The 21893-nt window shown below is 56.3% G+C and overlaps 9 protein-coding genes across 9 annotated transcripts; 6 read left to right on the top strand and 3 right to left on the bottom strand.

Annotated features, from left to right (window-relative positions):
- The first annotated feature begins 415 nt into the window (after positions 1–415).
- On the top strand, positions 416–3338 carry IE81DRAFT_98623 (hypothetical protein). The gene is made up of 3 exons (XM_025517811.1): positions 416–1093; positions 1175–1209; positions 1299–3338. Exons 1-3 carry the CDS (start codon positions 521–523, stop codon positions 3325–3327), a joined length of 2637 nt encoding a protein of 878 aa, XP_025370328.1. The 5' UTR covers positions 416–520; the 3' UTR covers positions 3328–3338.
- Positions 3339–3499: 161 nt separating this feature from the next.
- On the bottom strand, positions 3500–3826 carry IE81DRAFT_282435 (bola-like protein; the record flags this gene model as incomplete). Its single annotated transcript, XM_025511534.1, has 2 exons — positions 3500–3630; positions 3724–3826. Coding segments are annotated over 2 exons (234 nt in total), but the record flags the coding sequence as incomplete, so codon positions are not given.
- Positions 3827–4582: 756 nt separating this feature from the next.
- IE81DRAFT_322677 (glutathione S-transferase) lies at positions 4583–6267 on the top strand. The gene is made up of 2 exons (XM_025513710.1): positions 4583–5326; positions 5493–6267. The coding sequence occupies exons 1-2, from the start codon at positions 4957–4959 to the stop codon at positions 5783–5785; spliced, it is 663 nt and encodes a 220-aa protein (XP_025370326.1). The 5' UTR covers positions 4583–4956; the 3' UTR covers positions 5786–6267.
- Positions 5799–7840, bottom strand: IE81DRAFT_322676 (nucleotide-binding domain-containing protein). Its single transcript, XM_025513709.1, has 5 exons — positions 7042–7840; positions 6516–6973; positions 6200–6451; positions 6041–6095; positions 5799–5962 (listed from the first exon to the last, which is right to left on the bottom strand). The coding sequence occupies exons 1-5, from the start codon at positions 7495–7497 to the stop codon at positions 5891–5893; spliced, it is 1293 nt and encodes a 430-aa protein (XP_025370325.1). The 5' UTR covers positions 7498–7840; the 3' UTR covers positions 5799–5890.
- A 650-nt stretch (positions 7841–8490) lies between these two features.
- On the top strand, positions 8491–10058 carry IE81DRAFT_340895 (hypothetical protein). Its single transcript, XM_025515627.1, has 4 exons — positions 8491–8943; positions 9034–9228; positions 9303–9658; positions 9735–10058. Exons 1-4 carry the CDS (start codon positions 8653–8655, stop codon positions 9985–9987), a joined length of 1095 nt encoding a protein of 364 aa, XP_025370324.1. The 5' UTR covers positions 8491–8652; the 3' UTR covers positions 9988–10058.
- Positions 10059–10074: 16 nt separating this feature from the next.
- IE81DRAFT_322674 (hypothetical protein) lies at positions 10075–11249 on the bottom strand. Its single transcript, XM_025513708.1, has 2 exons — positions 10804–11249; positions 10075–10509 (listed from the first exon to the last, which is right to left on the bottom strand). Exons 1-2 carry the CDS (start codon positions 10942–10944, stop codon positions 10429–10431), a joined length of 222 nt encoding a protein of 73 aa, XP_025370323.1. The 5' UTR covers positions 10945–11249; the 3' UTR covers positions 10075–10428.
- Positions 11250–11549: 300 nt separating this feature from the next.
- On the top strand, positions 11550–13134 carry IE81DRAFT_365975 (Metallo-dependent phosphatase; the record flags this gene model as incomplete). The annotated part of the gene is made up of 6 exons (XM_025516971.1): positions 11550–11677; positions 11766–12078; positions 12161–12178; positions 12249–12727; positions 12795–12867; positions 12942–13134. 6 exons carry the CDS (start codon positions 11550–11552, stop codon positions 13086–13088), a joined length of 1158 nt encoding a protein of 385 aa, XP_025370322.1. The 3' UTR covers positions 13089–13134.
- A 1434-nt stretch (positions 13135–14568) lies between these two features.
- On the top strand, positions 14569–16961 carry IE81DRAFT_322672 (NAD-dependent glycerol-3-phosphate dehydrogenase). Its single transcript, XM_025513707.1, has 7 exons — positions 14569–15113; positions 15226–15381; positions 15667–15844; positions 15923–16135; positions 16212–16331; positions 16396–16448; positions 16532–16961. Exons 1-7 carry the CDS (start codon positions 14973–14975, stop codon positions 16712–16714), a joined length of 1044 nt encoding a protein of 347 aa, XP_025370321.1. The 5' UTR covers positions 14569–14972; the 3' UTR covers positions 16715–16961.
- A 2422-nt stretch (positions 16962–19383) lies between these two features.
- IE81DRAFT_346759 (hypothetical protein) lies at positions 19384–21771 on the top strand (the record flags this gene model as incomplete). Its single annotated transcript, XM_025516072.1, has 2 exons — positions 19384–19504; positions 19583–21771. 2 exons carry the CDS (start codon positions 19384–19386, stop codon positions 21769–21771), a joined length of 2310 nt encoding a protein of 769 aa, XP_025370320.1.
- Positions 21772–21893: the final 122 nt, after the last annotated feature.

Here is a 21893-nt window from a genome sequence, read left to right as displayed (position 1 = left end):
GAGTCTACTCGTGACTCATGACTACCCATCAAGCTGCTGGGGCGGTGGGGCAGCTGCTGCATGCTCATCAGATGATTCTTCTGCTGATTCACGATTCTTGATTCACGTGAGTGTTCGATGCATTTCTGCGACGCGTCACGTGATTACCGGCATCGGCAACATCATCTGTGCGCTTTGATCCACACCGTTTGGCTCTCTGCTGCACAGGCACGCGGACAGCATCCAAAGCTCAGTCTGGACCAACACTCAAGACTCGGCTCGAGCTTGACTTGTCATTTGGCTGGTCCTTCCACAAAATCGACATCTTGACACATTCCAGCTTCGCAACTCTCAGGGCAAAGGCGGATTACATCCGCCACCAAAGGCACTTCGCGCGCTTCGACCGACTCCGTTCCTGTCAACTCTTGTGGATCACAGATCAAGGATATTTGGAGCGAAGCTGTGACAGACTGCAATCTCGCTCTCGCTTCCCAGCTTGTCGAGACAGCTGCTTGGCACGTTTGTCCGCCGCCAGGGCACCATGGATCCGTGGGCATCGCCGAGTCCTTGGGCGGAAGAAGTCTCAGCCGAGAGCAGCGCTGCAGATGTCCCTTCAGCCTCTGGGCAGGCCGAGCCAGCCTCAACTACCGCTGCAACATCCTCGTCTCCGATCAAGCTCAAGCTTGACAACGTGGACCACGATCCATGGGCTACGAGCTCCACGATTGCAGCAGATGCGCGTAAACCATCGACCTCTGAACCAGAAGGGATGAGCACTTCGACCCACGAGAGCTCTCCCGCAGCACACAAGCCTGCATCGAGTCCAGTTGTCAACAGCAATGCGTCATCTGGTGAGACATGGGTGGATGAAGGCGCATCGGCGTGGGGTGGAGCGCCACCTGAGCCAAGATCCGTCTCCAGCGGCCTCACTGCATCAGATGCTACTCTGCCGCAGACTTCACGCCCAGCTTCTCCTGCTCGCTCGGGATCTGCATTGGGCGCGGATGGTACTGGCGGAAGTGTTGCAGCGTCTTGGGAAGCAGGTGCTTCCATCCCGGACACCGGCGGCTGGGGAGGTGAGAGCGCAGATCCTTGGGGAGCAGACACCTCTCAGGTAAGCATCACGGAGCCCCTCGCTCAGCGCGTAGCGTCAAGGGCAGAGTTGAGCTGATCCATTCGTGTTGATCGTGTCAAGGCGCCAGCGACATCATGGCACGCCAACGCGAACAGGTGAGCATCGCTTCGATTACTCGCTCGATGCAGGCCTGTGTTTCTGGCGTTTGCTCATGCCGGGCATGCAATGCTTCTCCCCTGCGCAGTGAGGCTAGTCCGAATCCTTCTCCTGCGCCTTCGCCCAAAAACGAACAGAGCCATCCTGCTGCCGCCGAACAGACCAGCAATGATGTGAATGATCAGGAAAGTGTGCGTCAAGAAGCTACTTCCTCCGCCGCTCAGCCCATCAGCTCGCGAATGGCTGCCGCCTTTTCCTCCTGGCGACGTCCCAATAATTCCAACACGTCATCGATCCAGGCAGCAGAACCCAGTGTGACAATCCCCGCATCGAAGCAGGCTTCTTCCTCTACTGCCGATGTGACTGCACCAAGTAACAGTGCTAAACCAGCTGAGCCAGCCAAAGTTGCCCAGCAGTCCCAGGGACCGGGTTGGGCGCACGTCTCGAAGAAGAGCGAGGCGGGAATCGCTGCTCGATTCTCCGGACTATTCAGCGGCACAACCGGCGCTCTCGGGGCGACGCCCAAAGTCGAAAGTGCGGCAGAGGAAGACGAAGAGGCGCAGCACGTCGACAAGCCTTACGAAGATAGGTCAGTTCCTCCTACTGCCACAGTCGACATATTTGGAGACTCGAAGGATACTCCGGGCACGCAACCCGCACCTGCGACGACTGCTACAGCTGGTATTGCGAGATGGCTGAGGTGGGGCCGCAAAGAGGGCAAGCCGCCGCCCGAAGGCATGACAGCAGACGATCTCGAATGGCTCGAGAGCTTACCTCCAGCACCGCAGTCTTCCGTCACTGGCGTCAAGACTGCAGACGGAGCGGATGATCTCGAGTCCTGGCTTGGAGATGCCATGGCTTCGCGGGCTGCGGCAAGCGCTGCACGTCGGCCTTTGAATGCGCAGCCCTTGACCAGCGGTAGCACGTTTCGCATTGAAACGGCTGCTCGCGGTGGTAACGCGCCGCTGAAGTCAAGTCCACACTCGCGAGCGAGTCCTCAGCTAGCACCGCCACCAAGACTCGCCGGACCACCCGCCGCAGCACCGCGCTGGCAGCAGTCCGGGGTGAGATATAGCATCGATGACAGCGGCGGAGAAGAGGATGATTATCAGCCACCCCGACGGAGCAACAGTCTGGTTGGAAGCACCGCTCGTGGCGCACCTGGAATGGCTGCGACTCAATCGGCTGGCAAGCAACGCCAAGTCAAGAGCAGCGCAGGCAGCAATTCCACCTCTCGCACGGGCGACTCCAATGATCTGCTTGGCGATTTTGATACTTCTTGGGAAGTGACGGCGCCCTCCGGCAATTCTCGTCCAGAAGACAAGACCCCAAATACGCCTGGCAGCGCAGACTTGAGTGGGTCTCTCCTGAGCGATCGGGATCGGTCGGCAACAAAGGCAACGATTGGAAGCGGGCGTGGACGAGGTAGATATGCTCAACGCATCACCGGCTTGGCCGGCAGTCGCAAATCTGTCAATGACAGGAGATACCTTGATTCTGATGAGGAGGACTACGAGCCGGAGACGAACGTCGACGCGCAGCAGCGCAAGGTCGGCAGATACTCGGACGATCCTAGCGCAAAGGATGATGATAGCTGGGACTGGGCAACGACGAGTTCGCCGCAGCCTCACCTCTGGAAAGACACTCCAGCTTCTCCACCTGCCCCGGCGTTGCCTCCTAAGCTAGCCCAACCCCTCGCATTCGCACCTGCTTCAGCGAGAAGCAGCCTAGAAGCGTCTGCAGCGTCCTCTCGATTGGCCACTGCTACCCCGCCTCTGCGGTCAGGTACTCCTCAATCCACGATCGCCAGGTCTTCCACCTCGACACCCCCTATCTTGGCGCCACCACCACCAGCAACGAGCGGCTACGCTACAGCGGGTGGGAGAGTTGGCAGCCTGTTGCCTCCGCCCCCTCCGCCCTCCTCGAGATCGGCGCAACGGCCAGCGACGAGCCAGCTCGACCTTTCTGGCTTCACAGCAGCTCCTCCTTCAGCCGCGCCCCGTGCTCAGAATGTTGCTGCGGGTTTTGCCAGTACGCAGCAAGGCCGGGACGCCAGTCAGGATTCCAAAGCTCCCGGACTGAGCCAGGCGGACTTGAGCTTCTTTGACAGTTTGTAGATCCTTCTTTGAGCTGCCGCGTCACGCTGGCAACGCTGGAGTGTACAATATGCATTTCATGTTTAGTCTTTGATCGGCACTGTCTTGAGCTGCGAGGCCAGAGCGGTCGATGAGAGGCGAAGGTAAGCTTCTGAAGCGCGGGCACAGCAAGGCAGGAGCCGGCATGTTCACGCACCTGCAGTCCATGTATGCCACTGATCACTTCCTTGAGCGTCTCGTTGACCAATCGATGAGCCTGCACCGTGGGCTTGCCCGCAAATTCCCTCGATGCGATGGTGATTGCGTAGAAGCTGCCGCAGCCACCTGGGCCAGCGAAACGTCGTACAATTTAGCCAATCTCCCCGGTTCTGCATTTCACTTGGCATGATCACACGTCTCCTGCTCGAAGAAACTCACCGCTCACATCCTGCACCCTGATGGCTTCTGGTTTGAAGCGATTAGTGAGCAGATCATAAATGTGCTTCTCCCCATCGTCCATCTGCTTCTCCGGCTCTGCGGCAGCCTCGTCCGCCAATGTTCGTGAAGAGGTGCTGAAGCGCCTCGAGATCCGTTCAGGCGCTGGAGAGCTCTTGATGGCGCGAGTTGAAGAGAGTTGAGATGAGGTCCTGAGCGCTGGTACTTTGGCGCAGATAGGCGCCGGCTGGATGAATGCCGATCGACCGCCGAAGCGAAGGATGGCAGAGCGTGGAGTTGCAGCCATGATGTACGCAGGGGCCATAAAGATTGATAGACTTCGATGCAAGAACAAGAGACCTGATGTGTGGTCGAAAATGTGAAAGAGCCGATAGACGACGTGCCATGATTCGTGATTCCAGATTCTTGATTCGCGACGAGTCAGATTGATATGCATGTTGTGCCTACACCATTTTCATTTCGATTCATCGCCAATCACGAATCGTCAATAATCCTCCAACGACGGGACGCTGATAATATCATTGAAATTTGTGACACATATTCAGTCCAAGAATTTGAAAACGATTGAGTAATTCACACGTGACGTCTGGGTCGGGCGGAAGCAACTGCGTCACGTGCCGTGATTACCCTCTCCCATGACTCGGCGACCGCGCTCAAACTGTGACCCCACCTTTGACTCTCGCAACTCACGCCTGCGCTCAGCAGCAGAGAAGTGCGCCTGTGCACGCGCGCATCGGACGTTGAACGCTCGAGTGGTGCGTGCACGCACGCATCGGACATTTCATTCACTCATCAAGTGGTGCGCGGAGGACCCACATCGATCGTGATCATTCAAGAATTTTGCACATCCACCTCGCATCATAATCATACGATTGGGTCCCGGCGCGGTCTGATCGCGTGCTACAGTGCCTCGTTCGCGCCAGCTTCTGACGCGAGGCTCGTAGGGAGTCGTCATACTGTGTACATATACCACCTCCACACTCCACTCGTAACTCTGTTGTGTGACTGTAGGAGCGCATGCAAGCTGCGAGCTTGCAGGGTGGGGCTCACCTCGGCGTTAAGAGCCAACACCCGCTGAGAAGGTGCGGTGCATTTCGCCTTGCTCGTGCCACGTAATGTATATAACCAGGTCTGGTCCACTTCCACCTCATTGCCCCCGTCACCGACATCGCGACGACTCACCAACCATCTACTCTTCCTCAGCTCACAGACAGAATGGCTCAATTCACCCTCTACTCTCACAAGGGACCCGGACCCAACCCTCTCAAGGTGGCCATCCTGCTCGAAAAGTTGGGTCTCAGCTACGACGTAGTTCCACTCGTCTTTGGTCCCGGCGACGGCCAGAATGAAGGGGTCAAGGGTGAGAAATTCTTGAAGGTGAACCCCAACGGAAGAGTGCCCGCATTGGTGGACCATCAGAACAGCGACTTTACCATTTGGGAAAGCGGAGCGATCTTGCTGTATCTGATCGACAAGTACGGTCAAGATGGATCGTTTGGCGGAAAGACGCCAGAGGAGAGGGCTGTGGTCAACCAGTGGTTCGCGCTCCAGCTCAGCACTTTTGGTCCTCAGCAAGGACAGGTGAGTTTGTCAACACTCGCACGTCCGAGGTCGCTCGTATCTGACAAACGTCGCTCGCTACCACTCCACTTCAGGTCAACTATGCCTACCACTGTGAGTCACGGCTCACATGCACGCCGTACTGAAGCGATCCCGATCTCATCCGCTCTTCTCCTTTCTCTGCCCATCAGACTGGGAGGCAACGTATGGTGAAAAGCCTCAAAAGTCGGTCTTTACTCGTTACGAAGGCGAAGTGGCACGATTGTACACTCTGCTCAACGATCAATTGGAAGCTCAGTCTAAGCGCGGAAGCTCCTTTGTCGCTCTCGAGAGGCCAACAGTCGCCGACATCGCCTTTTACCCTTGGGTCAACATTGCCGGGTTTGGAAAGATCGACCTTGCCCCTTACCCTGCTGTTGGCAAGTGGCACGCTGCTCTCGCCGCCGATGCCGACGTCAAAAAAGCTCAGGCTGCTCTTTCGTGATCGGCTATCATACTTGACTCTGAGTGATCATGGCCTTTTAGGGCAATGCATGCATCAGCTCGCGAAGCTGGAGTTCAATCGTGCGATGTGTTGCGGGTGATGTACCTATACCAACGACAACGATCGTAATGTGGACTCTTGTCTCAGAGCAGGCAGGCCGAGCGCTTCATACACGAGCTGCGTCGGAGGCGGTGAGAATGATTTATTCGCTTGAGTGGCGAGACCAGAAGAAAGGCATGCGCAGCAATCACTCACTTGTCTCGCTTCGAAAGCCGCACCCCACGATGCTTGATAGCCAATGCCTCCAAATCTGAGTCAAGGAAGGGAAAGTAATTAGCCAAATGAAGTTTTGAAGTGGGTGCCTGATCTCGCATCGCTTCGGACGCGTGCTAGGTGAGGCGACGCAGCACTCACCCGTAGCAGTGCACTACAGGCACCTCTCCTTCACGACCAGATATAGAGGGGTATGAGGCGCTTCCTCCCCGCTCGACCCTTGGACCACCGTCTCTTGCTGGTCGAAACCCCACATTGACAGCCGCGACTCGCACGCCTCTGGTGGCGCTTTTACGTTCTTCCAGAGTGGCGTCGGGGCTAACCAAGTGGGGACAAATGGTCAGAACCCTATCGAGAATTTCTGTTGTCGTCGATGACCTCCCCTCAGAGTCTCTGCGAAAAAGGTGCCGATCAGTGGACATGCGTTGCTATGCATTTGAAGAACGCTGCTACTCACTCATCATCTTTGAGCCTCGTCCCGCCCACTATGAACTTGCCTTCTCCTCTTGGAATCACATAGGTATCTCTGAATCCCTGAGACCTGACCACCGAAGTGCCTTGCCATCTACACCGGCGCCTGCTACCGGGAGCGCCGATGCGGTGCTCCAGCCAGGGAGCTTCGACGAGCAGCGTCTGGCCCCGAAGTACATATGTGGGGTCTTGGAGACCTTCGATGCTGCGAGCTCCCAGTCCGGGAGAGATGACCAGCGCGTTGGCTTGAGGGCCAGCGGTTGAGGAAGCCGCTGAAAGAGCATCTTGCAGAGATTTGACTTGAGATTGTATGATACGACCACCAAGAGCTTGAAAGCGCTCGAACAGCCAGGGAAGATAGTGCGCTACGTGTATGCTGAGCGTTGTCATGCTGCAGCCCGAGACGACACCTGCAGGCAAGTCGGACCTGGGCAAAGGCTCGTACTACCGAATCGAGCCCAGCCGATGTAGTGAGCATACAGACGGCGCTATCCAGGAAGCTTGACACTCACGTCGGGGTACCAATCGAGCACTTTGCTCTCCTCTGCATCCTCCCTGGCATCCTGCTGCGCGTCCCAGTACTCAATCTGGTCAGTGTAGAACAAGCCGAGGGGTGGAGCGCTTCCTTCGTGGACCACATCATCAATGCTCTTGCGGACTCCGCAAGTATTGCTGATGAGGGCCTGCATCACTTCGAAAGTCTTTCGATCGCGCCATCTCGACTTTGCAGTCTTTGCATCCGATACGTGGTGTGCTCCAGCCCAAGCACTCGCATAGCTGGCCGGCTGCTTCGTTTCTGCCGAGCTGGGCACGTCTCTGGCTACGATTGTGACTGCCAGAGGCACAGAGGATTGAGAGGGCGCATCCAGCAATGAGATGCCAATGGACAGACCTATGACTCCTGCGCCTAGGATGACCACGTGTTTGCCGCCTTCTTGTCCGGCTGCGCTGGGCGGTGGGACCGACATGCTGACGGGATCACGCAAGGCGAGAGAGGTGGGGAGCGACCGCGAACAATATCGTGAGTGCAGATGGAGGATGATATTGATGAGCGTGAACAGAGCAAGCGCGTGCAGGTACTCCTGAGCCAGCTGGCGGATTCCGTGGGAGCGAGTGATGTTCCGTTGGATGTTCGAGTCACAGGTCAGAGTGCTTGTGATGAGTGCACGGGCAAGTGGGAATCGGCCCACCGCGAGCTGCTGCTTCTTGGCCAAAGAGGGAGTCACGAGTCACGAGTATGGCTGACGATCGAGTCAAATATCATGCTGCCGCTACCGCCGAGCTTGCAGCGTTCGCATGCACAAGCACAGCCTTGCGAACTTGCGCACAATCAAAAATGAGACACAACGAACAGCATCGCCTATTACGGTATATATACAATCACGAATGTGAATGTTGAATAGTCTTCCCTAAGTTCTGCCTTTGCTTTGAGGGACGAATCACGTGAATGCATGCGGTATTCATATTCATTCGTGATTCACATTCACTCGTGATTCACATTCACTCGTGACTGCTTGACTCGCAAAGCACGACTCGCGACTTTTCAGCATTCACGATTGTGACTTGATCTGCGATACCCGATACATTCACGACTGCCGCGACGCTCACATTCGGTCCAAGATTGACACTCACTAACTCACCACTCACTCACAACGAACTGTGAATTGCCCAATCGCGATCTCAAACTGTCAGTCATGACGTGCACGCGATCGATCCACTCGTCCAACTCGTCCGTCCCACCACGAAGCGCGCCGCGACTGGAATTTGCCGTCGTGAACTTGATCCGCAATATTCATCACGGCCGAGCGCGTAACTCGTTGCATGGGTGCGTTGTTGGGTGTTGCACCGCGCACGGACGCGGTGTTTGAGCAACGCGAATCGTGAGGGCAATTAAAAATTCACGAATCACAACAATGCGAAATGCCGACCGACGCGAGCGAGAATCGTGAATCTCGAGCGCCCAACTGTCAAGAAGAGTGTGAGCGGTAAGGGTGATTCGAACGTCGTAGCAAGATGTCATCTCTTCCGCCTTCACCTGTTCAATGCTCAGTCCTGCATAGACTCGCACTCGTCACTGATGCGTCATATCCACACCTCGATCGACTCACACAAAGTCCGCAAACATGGCAAAGCTGACAGCGCTGCCGTCCGAGGTCACTCGTCCCACCTCCTCGCTCATCCTCATCTCCCTCATCGCCTTCTTCTCCGGCATAGCCATTCACATCCAAGCTGTCAGAAAGGGGCCCGGCTCTCTGGTCCCAAGCATATCTAAGCTCACGAATGAAGAAGTGATTCGGCTGCTGCCAGACGACTTCAATGCGACGTGGAAACTCGCTCCCAACTTGACCAACCGCTTGCTGGTCTTCTTGATCGTCTTCTTTCAGAGCATCGTATCTGATCCTACAGCATTTGGGGTGAGTGTCCAATGTGCTACAGTTGCAATACAACAATGAGCAGCAGGCTTAGACCGCCTCAAAACCTCGTACGCACGGGACTTCTCGCAGCTGCTGCTCATCATCCTGTCAGCAAGCGCTCCTCTGCTGAGCTTCATGTCGGTCGAGTCGCTCAAAGCTGGAAGAAGCAAGCTGCATCACCCGCTGGTCTTCATCGCGGTCGCACTGATTTCGCAACTCGTATGCGTCGGAGCAGCCTTGCCCGCCTTGTGGGTCCCCATCTACGCATACATCCGCTGGTCCGAGGTGAATCCTGATTCCTCTTCAACGCTTGCGAACCTTTGTGCCGCAAAGCTTACCGAACACCTCTCATTCTACAGTCCTCTACCAATCCGCCAGCCATCCATCCTGCACCCTCACCATCTCCCGCGCACGTCAACCTCGTCTTCATCTGCTCCATCTTGGCAGGCATCCTGAGTCTAGCTCAATGCTTCGTCGATCCAACCTCATCTTTCTTCGTCTACCTCGACATTGCTTTCCAGCTCTTTCCTTTGGCCTACTTGCCTCTTGCTCTCGCTGGTAGACCTAGCGTTCAGAAAGACCTGCCAAGACTCAAAGCTGCGGATTTGTACAGGGATTTGGGTTTCGGGCTGGCCCTGGCTTGGTGGGTGGGTCTGTGGTACGCCTACCCAGGACTCAAGAAGGCGTGGAAGACGGGAGTCTTCGAGCAGGACGGGTGAGCAGCAAGACCAGCTCACAGGCGCACCTTGCCGAGCAGCGGGCTGACGCACATGTTCACGAATCTCCCTCAGTGCCCATTTGCTCTTTTGGGACACTGTCGGAGTACTCATAGCGCAGTACACTCAAATCTTGGTCGACTCGTACGCCGACGAAGCGAGGGTCGCGGTGACGGGCGAGAGGGTGATGCACAGGCGTTTTATCGTCGAGGACATCTTTGGCCTGGCAGGACTAACGCTTCTAGGCCCAGGACTTGCCAACGCTACCTACTTTAGGAGAAGGGAAAGCTTGGCCGAGAAAGCGAGGGTAGGAGTTAAAGAGGAATGAATGAGTATATGAGTCAGATACCGCAACAGGTGCAATGGGATGAGCGCCAGACAATCAAAGGCAGCACCTTCAACGCTGTGGGGGCGTGCTTCCAAGGGATATTCGGCATTGAGAAGTTGGTGAGGTCGCGTGACTGAAGACATCTATTGCTGAGCGATCGAGAATGGAGGGGTAGACTAGGACGAGGTCGAAAGCACTGCGCGGTTTCACGTGGGACCAGGCATGGGAAAGCATTGCGTCACGAGAGGCTGAACTCTGCTCCATGGTGGGCGTGCGATTGGCAAGTGCAGGGGAATGAGGCGCCGAGTGTTGCAGCTGTCAGCTCAGCCGGCATGCCAAAGCGACCAGCTTTCCCGCATTCATATCAGAATGCACTGCGCCGCCGAAACGCTCCTCTATGAGCGCCATCTACCTTTGCATGTGCCACACGCCGATCCGTTCCTATGCTGCGAAGCTGGCTTCTGAAGGACAAGTCTCCTTGGGATGTTTTGAGTCGTAGTGTATCAAGAGCGTCTTGTATGACTGGCGTGTATGCGAGGTGGTAGAAGCGAAGTGTCAGCCTCTTCGCGATCTGACAAGGCAGATGGCAAAATCCGCCTCGGAGTAGCGCACAACCAGTCGCGGGTACGATGGGTGCCTGGTATTCCCACCTCGTGTCTGAATGCTAAGGGTGACTGGCACTCTCGAGCCACCTCTCGGCAGAATGGAGCAGTAGTGCCCAACATGCCCTTTATTACATCCGCACCAACCATCGCCTGGCCCTTGCTCGCTCATGCCCTCCCTCATCGCCCCAAATCCTCGTCCCTCCGAACTCACAGGCGCAGGAGCCTTGCAGACTTTGCATGCGAATTTCAAAGCTGCACCTCGACTGTCCAACTGAGATTTGGCCTCCTTGCTAGAGTTCGCCTTTGCCTGATTCTTGGCTTGCGCCTGCGCCTTTGCTGCTCCGCGAACCATCTTTGAGCTTGCCAACGTGGTGTTGTGTCGGAGCCAAGGGGTTGACGGGTCTGGATCTTGATCTGAGTGTGGGCGGAATTGCTCGGCCTGGAGTGATTTGGTCTGCGCTCGAGACTGCGCTGGAGGAGGGCGCGAGCAGAGCGGGCTGCGAAACGATGGCTATAGGCCAGATGCGGTCCGATCAAGGAGATCGAGGCGGACGGGGAGAGGGTTGGCAGTGAGGAAGCTAAGCTGATTGAAGCGAAGCTGTGATTTGTGAGTGTCGTGTGCACCGAGGGTTGCGGCCGCAGGCACAAACAACTTGGACTTTTCGCAGAAAGTTCATGATAGAACGTGCGTGCGTGCGATTCTCGTGCGGCAGCACAGCCAACGCCGAATTGATTGGCGCAGCGCTTATTCTCCACTTTGTTGGCGTCTCATTTCGCAGCTGTCGATGCTCATATCTCTGCCCGTGCTGCACGCACATCGCAGGCTGCTGGGACCAACTCCGATCCTACTCACCTCCATCCTCAGCAAGCGTCGCTAGACTGGTCCACCCACCATTAGGCTCTTCGGCCAAGTGGAGCTCAGCTAGCACACAGGAGCAAATCTGCACACAGCTCAAGATGCCGCCTACGGCCACGATGCCCCGATCTCCTGGCGTTGGCGCTGTCGGAGCATCCAGGGGCCAGGCTGCGAGAACAGGTAGTCCTTTCTTTCGACTTGCCCTCATCTTCGGAGCCTTGCTGGTGTAGTGAGTGCGTGGAAGTGCTGCTCAGATGGCTCGCTCGCATGTGTGTGTATGCGAGCTCATAGTGCAGCATTCCGGTGCACACATCCAGCCTAGGCTATCGAGCCACTGTTCCAAGCTCACACAAAGTGCTCGAGTCTGCCGTCTCTTTTACGCCTTCCTCTGCAACCATATCTCGACGCGTGGTGGCAGTTGCCGACCTACATGGGGACCTGCAACACGCGCACAATGTGCTTCGCATGGCCGGCATCATCGATGCGAGCGCCAACTGGATAGGTGGTGATGCTGTGCTGGCTAGTACGGGAGACATTGTGGATAGAGGAGACGATACGATCGAGCTATACAAGATGTTTGATAGGCTCAGACAGCAGGCACTAGAACATGGCGGAGAGGTGCGAAACTGCGTGAGTAGGGTCGAGATGCAAGCCTATGAGGTCCACGAATTGAAGTTCTTACACGGGCGTGTGGTGTGCGCGTTCCTCCCAGCTCGGAAATCACGAGATGGTGAGAACGAAGACAATTAGCAGTACAAAGACTGTGCGCTGAGATCGCTGCGCTTCTGTCCCCTGCTCAGATGAATGCGCTTCACGACTGGCGCTATGTGACGCCCGGAGACGTCAAATCGTTTGGCGGTCCTCAAGCGCGGAGGAACGTCATGTCAAGCTCAGGCTGGATCGGAAAAGCATGGATGTCCAACTATACGATCAGCCAGACTGTGCCTCTTCTCTCACCCCACAAGGTCCCACCAGGTGTGCCATCTCATTACGCGGTGCCGCATGCTAGCTTTGTGCACGGAGGCATCCACCCTGAGTGGGCTGCCAAAGGTCTGGATCACATCAACGAAGTAGGAAGATCTCTGCTCTTCAGAGCGCTGGACTGGAAAAGTCCCAGAGGGCACTTGCCACCCGATACTAGCAGGGAAGAGATGTCGCTGTATGACGAGATGGGCCCGCTTTGGTATCGAGGATATGCTTACGAGACGGAGGAGGAGGTGTGTCACTTGGCCCACGCCGCCAAGGAATCTTTGGGTGTCAGGCATCTTGTCATGGGACAGTGAGTAGTCCGCATTCACGCTGATGCATCTTCGAGGCTGAATCGATGCCCTTTTCTCGTCCGCCAGCACGCCTCACTTTGATGGCTTTGTAGTCCGATGCGACGCCGCGGTCTTGCTCATAGACACTGGAATCTCTCGGGTAGGTCCGCGCCCGTCACTGGGTCCCGATCCCTTCTCCCACTCACATGAGCTTCTATCCTCGCCGTGATGCAGGCATACGGCGGAGAACAGTCGGCGCTCATCTTTGACACCGAGCTCTTACCTCTAGCTAAAGGAGCTTGGGAAGAGAGGTCTACATTGACTGCGTTGTACCGAGGGAGAAGACCAAAGATCATCAAGGAGATCCGAAGGGTCGTATAGTCACGCGTATTGTTGTCGAAATGTGCATAGAATTGCGAATCCAGCGAAGGCTGTGTACCATTGTAGGTCAGGATTACGTCTATACTCTTGACTGATTCTGATGTTGGACATCGCGTGGAATCACGAATGGTGGAACCATAGGAAGATCCAACGTTGCCCACGTGACAACGAGTATTTACAAGTTGATTGAGTCCCTGCTCAGGTCGATCAGGACATGAGTCTCCGCCCGAGTCTGTCGAGCATCGGCCGGACATGCTGCGATAGCTTTGTATTCGATGTCTGGCGTTTTGAATCGAGACTGAGACGACCATGCTGGTAGCGAGAAGAAGCATGGAGGACTGACTCTGCGCGTGTCCGTGCATCGATTCATGCACCGGCTTTCAGGTGCGCCCCGGTCCGGTTCATCAGCTTGCATTCACGATCTCGCACCGACTCGCGATGTGTGTGGCTTTTGTCACGAGTTTCGCCACGGACATGCTGTTCAAAATTGCAGATTCGAGGCTGGTGCGCATGAAAAACTGAAGGGATTGATTGTCTAGTGCTTCCAGTGAATCGCTTAGCGCACCTCCGTGGGCCGCTCGTATGGCTAGGTCAAGCCACCGCAGCAAGGCATGCGGCATACTTGAACAGCGGTCGAAGATATCGGCAGGTGGAGGCGGTTGAAAGCGGGTGCGCAATCGATCGAATCTGCTCTTTTTTCGCGTCTCTCTGCCATCCAATCGCTGGGATGTCGTGCGCCATCGATCTAGGCGTCATGCTATCATCGATAGGAACAGTCAGTCACGAGCGCGAGTCTGCTGCGCTTGAGCGCGCACAAGGTCGAACAAAAGCAGGCTTTCAACAGGTGATTGAAGAGGCTAGCGAGTGAAGATGTATGCAGGGCTTCGAGAAGCCGGCCTGCAGGCGCCGAGGCTGAAGAGGAAGGTCAGCAGTCACAACAGTCAAAGTCAAAGATCATGGCGAGTCACGAGCAGGATGTACAGTCGTAAGTATACGCTTGGGAGCTGTCGCGAGTGACGCATCCTTGCGTTTCGCGTATCTGCTACAATCACATCAGTAGGATCGTCGATCGTGAATCCGCTCTCGCGGCACGGCGCCGCGCAAGGTCACACACACACAGCAACCTCCGTCGATTTGTCCGGCGTCGTTTCGGTGCGACGCAAACGCTTTCCACGGTCAATTTTTGAGTTGTGAATGAGAATCGTGAATGCACGCTCGCACGCACGCATACCTGTGAGCTTGTTGTGGAAGAGTGTGAGTGACCTCTTTCTCCCTGTACATGGGAGGGCGGAAAGACCGGTGCCGGGATGAGTGCAGATTCGCAGCGGGCGAATAGTCACGAGTGCGTGTGCGTGTGCGTGCGCGTGCTCGAGGTTCAGCAGGCTTAATTGCGCATCACGCACAGCACGCGTGAACTTCCGATTGCTGGGGCTTTCCGCGTGTCCCCGAGAGGTAGTTGCATGGGTTTGTGAGTGAGTGTGATATGCATCCCTCTGCTGCGTGAGCGCAGACAAGCCGGCAGGCATAGGCATAGGCATATGCAAGCAGCCATCAGAATCGTGAATCACACGCAACACGCGACCCATGCGGCGTCCCAAAAATCGCGCCCTCATTGGCGACACCTCGGAGCGATCTCTGTGCTGCTGCTGCTGGGTGTCACCCGTGATTGCCAACAAGCCCTCACTGTACCACACCAATTACACTCCTCTTTCATCTCAACCTCTAGACCAAGCTGAAGTGATTCCTCTAGACCCCCTCTACTCTATTCCTCTGGCCGAGCAAGCTTCCCTCTCCAGCTTCTCACACCTCCACAAGCTGTATTTTGGCGTGGACTACATGCACAGAGCAGGAAGGCGATCTTAGCACAACGCAAACGAGGACAGCATGAGCGGCAACAAGTTGCGACTGGCCATCATCGGCTCGGGAAACTGGGGAAGCGCCATCGCCCGAATCGCGGGCAGGAATATGATTAGGCATTCCGACACATTCCACCCCGAGGTGCGGATGTACGTGCACGAGGAATCGGTGAGTTTGCAGTCAGCTTTGGCTTTCCTTCCGGCGTCTAGCTGGTTCAGAGGATCGAACACTGAGCATCACTCTCTCTCTCGCTGCCCCTGTCCTGCTGCGACCTTTGCAGATCAATGGCCAAAAGCTGACTGAAATCATCAACGCAAAACACGAAAATGTCAAATACTTGCCTGGCATTCCCATTCCCGAAAACGTCGTGGCTGTGCCCAGCGCGACTGCTGCTGCACAGGACGCCGACTTGCTCATCTTTGTCACCCCGCATCAGGTCAGTTGAGGGCCTGCACGACTAGAGCAATATACTTTGGATTCTGGAGGGGATTGCGGAGTGGAGAGGACGAGGCGTGGGCTCTTGCTGGCTTTCGCAAGCAGTGGCAGCAGTTCATCGGGCTGAGGGAGCTTGCAAAAGCGCGCTGGAGGACTTAGGCGACCGGCATAGTAGCAGTGCGGTCCAAATTCCCAAACATGGCTTGTCTAGGAAGGCTCGAGTGGAAATTGTGTCAAGCTCCCTGCCTTTTGCTCACAACTATGCACGCACCTTGCCATTCCGCAGTTTATTGCGTCCATCTGCTCAGAGCTCAAAGGCAAGATCAAGCCCTCTACTCAGGCCTTGTCCATGATCAAAGGTGTAGAGGTCAAGGATGGCAACATCAACATTTTCGCAGATGTCATCGAAAAGCTCCTCGGTTGCAAATGCAGCGCACTGAGCGGAGCCAACATTGCCAATGAAGGTGAGTGGAAGAGCCCTGCAGAGTGTGATCGGGCAACCAAACTCAGGCCGGGAAGCCCTCTTCTATGCTTCTGTCCAGTCGCACAAGACAAGTTCAGCGAAACCACCATCGGGTACAGGCCGGGAGAGCATGAGAAAGCGGAGCTGTGGTTCAAGGTCTTTGATACCCCCTTTTTCCGCGTTGGATTGGTGGAGGATGTCGCTGGTGTCAGTCTTTGCGGAGCACTCAAGAACGTCGTCGCCATCGCTGCAGGCTTCACAGATGGTCTTGGCTGGGGAGACAATGCGAAGGGTGAGCGATCAGGTTCGGTACATGCATAGTTCGGATGAGCGCACATCTCACGACGACGACTTGTTCGTGAAAACAGCTGCTGTGATGAGAATCGGGTTGATGGAGATGAAGTCCTTCTGCGAAGAATTCTTTGAGGGCGTCAAGGCAGAGACATTCACAGAAACAAGTGCGGGCATCGCAGACTTGATCACCACTTGTGAGTTGCTCCGCGAGCCAATACGCAACGCAGCGCTGACCCTCCGTGGGTGGCACTCTATCAGGCTTCGGAGGGCGTAACCGCAAGTGCGCGGAAGCATTCGTCAAGACTGGCAAGGTGAGTGCCATACTTCATGTCGGCCGCCTGTCGAGTTGCAGAGAATTTACAAGGCGTTCTGCCGCCAAATGTCTGCCTTTCAGTCATTCCCTGTGCTGGAGAAGGAGCTCCTCAATGGCCAGAGGTTGCAAGGGGTGGAAACGGCGAGGGAAGTCTACACGTTCTTGGAAGCGCGAGGCAGGCAACAAGGCTACCCACTCTTCACAGCAGTGCACCAGATCAGCTCGGGAGACTACAAACCCAGCGAGATGACGAGCCACTTGTAGTTGGTCGTTCGGACGGACTATGACGGAGGTTGGGACGATGGTCGCCAACATTCGTCTGACTCGCCGAGTGGGCGGAGCTCTGCAATCGCTTGATGGCAAGGGCTGCAGCGTGTTGAGATGGTTATTACTTAGAGTGGACGCTTCGTGAAGCGCAAAGTCTCCGCGTCTCGAGGTTCAATAATGGCATATCGCATACAGCGCACAGAGCAGAGCCTGGCTGTCCGCCTCCGCGTGACTCAGCTTGGAGGCTATTGAGGAGGAGAAGGAATGCGTCGGGGCTGCTCCTCGCGAATTGAGCGTGCCTCGCTACTTTGGCCCTGTTTGCACGCTGCGTCGTTTGACGGCTTGGCAGCTGATTGCGCGGCGTGCACGTCACACTCCGCCGTGACTCTCTTTTCTGGGCTTCTGGAAACGCCGAAGTGTCAATCGGTAGGGCGTCCAGCCCCTTGCGTTTGACGCGGCCAGGCCTGTACCTATGCGGGATGTGGGAAAGCAGCGTCTCCAGAGTTGACTCAATCGACTTGACCGATAAGTCAAGGCCACGAGCGCACCTACCGCTCCCGACCTGCACTCTGACTGGGCTTAGCACGTCTCGATCCGATGGTCTATACGCGAATGATTTGCGGCCAGCAGGCAACAAACTCTACATTGACTCGTGGCGCGGGCTCGAGGACGCTACAGCGGTGCGACGTCAAGAGATTGACTGCGCTTTCAAAGTCACGCCTGGCAGTCAGTCAATTAAGCGTTCCTTCCTGTCCCTTCGTCGATTCACGCAATTTGCGCGCGCCAGAGCAGGGCAGACACGAGAGGCAGCCAGGGCTTGAGAATATGAGGGATGCGAGGATAAGCGCCGAGAACGGGCTACTGCAGGCGTTCGGCCTGTCGCATGCATGCTTGACTGGGGAGGGGGAAGGGTTACTTGCTTGCTGTACTCACCATTGACCGCTACCGCGAACAGCATTTCCCCATCACTTGTAAGCCTTTTGGGAAGGTGCTCCTCAAGTCCCTGCAGCTGTTGCGACCTCTGCTGTGCAGCCCTTTGTTTAGGGCTCATGCAGCTTTCTCATGCAGGTGAATATCGCTCGCAGCTACATCCGAGCGTGCCTGTCAGTAGAGCAGGCAGCGTAAGAGTCTCATCAGCTGGTGTACCGTACTTGATCGTAATTGAGACTCCGCTCGCAGCATGAATGCTCCTCTGAACGCTTGACTGATATGAGGCCAGAATGTTGGAGGTCATGCAAAGCTTGACAGGCCGTAGAAGGAAGAGGAGAACATTTCCTTCCAGACTTCCTCACCGCGCTCACGCGTAGGGGGCTGGCTGGGAGCATGGCATCCCTTTCATCAGCAGCAAGCATCATGCTGGGCCCGCGCCCCCAAGGCCAAGGAGCCGTGCGGCGGCAGCTGCTCTGTTTGACTATGTAACGCCGACTAGCAGCGGAAGTTTGGACGAGTCTAGTGCTGCATGAGTGGTGGTGCATGGTAGGTAGCATCCGTCGTGGATCAGTATCCAGCACGGTTAGCCTTGACTGGCGGGTGTCGCTGACGATCGCCATGCAATTCTACAGCCAGCTCCGCTCTTCGTAATGTGTACAGTACTCGAAGTCCAAATAGGAGTAGGGAGTCGTCAGTCTCGCGTCGCGAGTCGTGAATCGATCGAATCTGAATGAGCGCGAGGGTGTCTCCCGGCTCCTTGTGCACGGCTCCCGCATTGGTGCGACTTGGTTGGCAGGTCCGGGCGTTCTGCTGCGGGCGGGAACGATTCATGGAGAATACTATATAGGCCTTGTTCACATCGTAATTGTGATTGTTACCAGCCTGTCCAGGGCAATCAAAATCGTGAATCTGATTCTTGAATGTACCGGCAAAGCTTGAATTGACTGGCGCTCGGCGCCAAACCTTGAGCGCACACAACCGCGGAGAGGAATTAAGGAGGCGCGCCGTACCGCGCGCGCATCACGCAAGCCAGTCCCGAGTCTCGAGCTCACTCTCTCTGACTCGTGACTCGCGTGTCTGTGACCGCTGGAACGTATGTGATACCTGATGCATGGTTGGTGATTGACGCTGACTTCGCGCATCGCCCTCATCTCTGTTCTGCCTGATCAACGTCCATTTCTATTCTTGATTGATTTCGATTCCCATTCGACAGTCTCGTTTCCCCTCCTACACCACTCCCTCCGTTCCGGCTTCGCTCCTTTCTCTGACTAAACGCTTTCGACTGCCTCGCTCTTTCTCATCCGCGAGTGTCAACGCTCGCGTCATTCATGCAAACGGCTTGGTACCTCATCGGTCCGACTTGCATCTTTCAAGTCGCTCCGACTGCATCCGCCTTTACGAAAACGACAGGGCCGCTCGAAGAGCTGGAAAGCTGTACTCGCTAGGGGTTTTAGACCATTTCCCCAGTGGGACTCTGCGCGACACACACCACCCAACAGGACACCCCTTCTACCACGCTCTTTTGCTCATTTCACATTCATTCTCGACCTGGGCCCACTCGCTCGCTCGCTGAGTGGGATCGATACAATAACACTCTAGGAACTCTGCCGTCGATCAGATCGAGCTGACGAGTCGGCGTCCACAGGCGTGCTTCAATCCGACATACCAGCGACACAACATTTCCTGTCAGGAGACTTACCTTTTTGCCCACCCGTCGTGCCACACTGCAGCTCACCATGCAGCTTCGACACGGCAAAGGGGCCCGCGCGGCAAAGGGGTCATTGGTTGCTATGAGTGCTCTAGCAGGTGCCACATCCGCCGCACCTCTGCAGGTGAAATTGGGAGATGCCAAGAGCTGTGAGTGTGTGGCATGGGGCTTGAAACGAGTGTCCAAGCAGCGGTATCGCTGATGTGCACATGCGTCCTCCTCCTCAGGCTCACCGATGAGCATCGAATGGGACACGACTGGGGGCACAGCACCATGGACAGTGTCTATCGTTCCTACCAACCACGTCTCTACCACGTTGACATTCCCAAGCGGCTACACTAGCGACAAGACGTGGTCATACGATTGGGATGTGCCAGGCTTCAAAGATTCGGGTTCCAGTGTCATCGTAGGCGTTTCTGACGCATCCGGCAAGGTTGCGGGCGTCTCGCAATTTCAGCCCATCTCAACGGGTGGCAGCTGTTCCGCGCCTTCAGAGTCGCTTGATTTTGTCTGGTTCGGGCCAGAGACATCTCCGCGCGCCTGCAGCGCATGGCCGATCCAGTGGCAGGAAGACGCTTCGAACAACGGCATCGGCGATCCAGTCTCGGTTACATTCCTGCCAGAGGGAGGTGTACCCTCAACATACACGGCGTCAAAGGGCGACAAGAAGTTTGACTGGCAGGTGTCATATCCCCGCGGCACTCGCTTCACCGTTGCAATGACCGACAATGGCAAGAGCGGATCAGGAGGAGTTGGCCTGATCTACACCGTCTCCAGCGCTCGAGGGTCGGCTTCCTGCGATGCTGCGAATCCCGGTCTGACGCAAGGTCTAATGGCTGCCACCTCTAGTGTACCCAAGCAAGCGACTCCAGCTAGCAGCAACGCCGCACACAAGGCGACGAGCACTTCCAGCAAGGGCAACACCTCCCAGAAGAGTGGGCAGCCCCGCAATCCGAGTGCTGACGATGCCGCCAAGGAAGAGAACAGTAGCTCGAACGGCGGGGCGATTGCTGGGGGCATCATTGGAGCTCTGCTTGGTATATCGCTGATTGCAGGAGCGATCTTCTGGTGGAAGCGGAAAAGGGGCCAAGACGAAAAGTCAAAGCCGTTTGACGACCAATTCGTATCACCTTGGAGGTACGAAGTGGATGGTCAGCCAGCATCAGGTAGCGGTGGTCGCTTCCGCGCGATGAGCTCCATGTTCTCTGCTATGGCAGGGCCGAAGAAATCTGCAGCAGCAGAAGATTCCTACGCGCGGGGCTATGGAGCCAATGACACGACGGGACTCGTGGCCGCAAATAGGCTCGATGGACAAGCGGAAACGAGCTCTATCGGCTCTGTCTACCCCGCGACAGCTGCTGGCATGCACCGACGCACACCATCACAATTTGGTGCCAGCTCCGGGCACGGTGCTCCGCCAAGTACCAGGACAACGCGTACGAACCGTAGTCGCGCTCCCAGCGTCCACTCCACCGTGCCAGATGATGCGCTTTTTCCGCCTCCTGCTCCTCGCGTGGTTCCGGATGACGCTTTGTTCCCACCTCTAGCTTCTCGCGCGCCATCTTCACTTGCTTCACGTAGCAACATTGGCACTCCGATCGGCGGTGTTGGTGCCGGAGTCGGATCAGGCATGGCGCCGGCGGAGGAGGCACCGCTGAACCCCAGCCAGAGGAGCAGCGAATTAATTGGAAAGCGAGAATCCAGGTCACCTCGTCAAGGCCGAGGGGCACGCGCTTCCGAACTTGATGTGCTAGAGCGCACCCTCAAGCGCGAACGCGACGCGGCACACCCTCCCAGCTCCTCTCATACTGACCACGAGACTGCACTTCATGTGCGACGAGAGTCAGCGCGCAGCGTGGAAGATGACGTCACCACACGCTACCATCCCGTTGGCAAAACATCGGCATTGGATCCGTACACCCACATGTCCACACTGTACGATGATGCGGAAGTCGCCTCTCGATTGAAGCAGTACGAAGCTACTCGCAAGCAAGGGGAAGGGGCAAAGGCAAAGGCTTCCTCACCGGCAACTCGCGCGGGCGGGCTGCCCACGCCCCTGAATAATTTGCCAAGCCGCTCACCACCCGAAGTCGCGTGCGAAGTCATGATGCCCACCTCTCCGTTCCGCGACCCGCCCAAGACGTACACAGCTCAGCGGCTGTACGACACCCAGATGCAGCAGGTGCAACCGCAGCTGCAGGCTCGACAGGTCTCGGAAAGCTGGGAGGAACAAAAGCGGCGTCAGCAAAGAGAGTTTGAGCAGCAGCAGCAGCAGTCTCGTCAGTATCAATCCAAGCCCGCGCTCGCACCGCACGGTCCAGCGCCAGGAGGACCAAAAATCTTCCGCTCCCAAGCCGATATCAGGAGGTCTAGCGTATCTTCGATCGATAGCGCTGACGGGCTCGCCTATCTATGAGCGGCGCTGTGACCGAAAGTGGAGCCTTTCATTGCTTAGTCCACAATCTCCTCGTCACGGATCGTACATGTCTTCAGACGGCATTTACCTTTATCGACCTTTGTGTAGCATCACCACGTCGC

Source organism: Ceraceosorus guamensis (assembly GCF_003144195.1).
Source record: "Ceraceosorus guamensis strain MCA 4658 unplaced genomic scaffold IE81scaffold_22, whole genome shotgun sequence".
NCBI classification, from domain to species: Eukaryota; Fungi; Basidiomycota; class Exobasidiomycetes; order Ceraceosorales; family Ceraceosoraceae; genus Ceraceosorus; species Ceraceosorus guamensis.
Note: the sequence above shows the minus strand (reverse complement) of the source record. Positions and strands in the feature narration are given on the sequence as shown.

Bases quoted from the DNA above. Each gene is read 5' to 3' on its own strand.
- IE81DRAFT_98623 (XM_025517811.1), top strand. From the start codon at position 521: ATGGATCCGTGGGCATCGCCGAGTCCTTGGGCGGAAGAAGTCTCAGCC. The intron at 1,094-1,174 runs GTAAGCATCACG...GATCGTGTCAAG, and splicing joins GGGGAGCAGACACCTCTCAG to GCGCCAGCGACATCATGGCA. The intron at 1,210-1,298 runs GTGAGCATCGCT...TCCCCTGCGCAG, and splicing joins TGGCACGCCAACGCGAACAG to TGAGGCTAGTCCGAATCCTT.
- IE81DRAFT_322677 (XM_025513710.1), top strand. From the start codon at position 4,957: ATGGCTCAATTCACCCTCTACTCTCACAAGGGACCCGGACCCAACCCT. The intron at 5,327-5,492 runs GTTTGTCAACAC...TCTGCCCATCAG, and splicing joins TCCTCAGCAAGGACAGGTGA to ACTGGGAGGCAACGTATGGT.
- IE81DRAFT_322676 (XM_025513709.1), bottom strand. From the start codon at position 7,497: ATGTCGGTCCCACCGCCCAGCGCAGCCGGACAAGAAGGCGGCAAACAC. The intron at 6,974-7,041 runs GTGAGTGTCAAG...TCGATTCGGTAG, and splicing joins TGCTCGATTGGTACCCCGAC to TACGAGCCTTTGCCCAGGTC. The intron at 6,096-6,199 runs GTGAGTGCTGCG...TCCTTGACTCAG, and splicing joins CCTGTAGTGCACTGCTACGG to ATTTGGAGGCATTGGCTATC.
- IE81DRAFT_340895 (XM_025515627.1), top strand. From the start codon at position 8,653: ATGGCAAAGCTGACAGCGCTGCCGTCCGAGGTCACTCGTCCCACCTCC. The intron at 8,944-9,033 runs GTGAGTGTCCAA...GACTTCTCGCAG, and splicing joins CTGATCCTACAGCATTTGGG to CTGCTGCTCATCATCCTGTC. The intron at 9,659-9,734 runs GTGAGCAGCAAG...AATCTCCCTCAG, and splicing joins GGAGTCTTCGAGCAGGACGG to TGCCCATTTGCTCTTTTGGG.
- IE81DRAFT_322674 (XM_025513708.1), bottom strand. From the start codon at position 10,944: ATGGTTCGCGGAGCAGCAAAGGCGCAGGCGCAAGCCAAGAATCAGGCA. The intron at 10,510-10,803 runs GTGAGTTCGGAG...CATACACGCCAG, and splicing joins TCTGCAAGGCTCCTGCGCCT to TCATACAAGACGCTCTTGAT.
- IE81DRAFT_322672 (XM_025513707.1), top strand. From the start codon at position 14,973: ATGAGCGGCAACAAGTTGCGACTGGCCATCATCGGCTCGGGAAACTGG. The intron at 15,845-15,922 runs GTGAGTGGAAGA...GCTTCTGTCCAG, and splicing joins AGCCAACATTGCCAATGAAG to TCGCACAAGACAAGTTCAGC. The intron at 16,332-16,395 runs GTGAGTTGCTCC...GCACTCTATCAG, and splicing joins CGCAGACTTGATCACCACTT to GCTTCGGAGGGCGTAACCGC.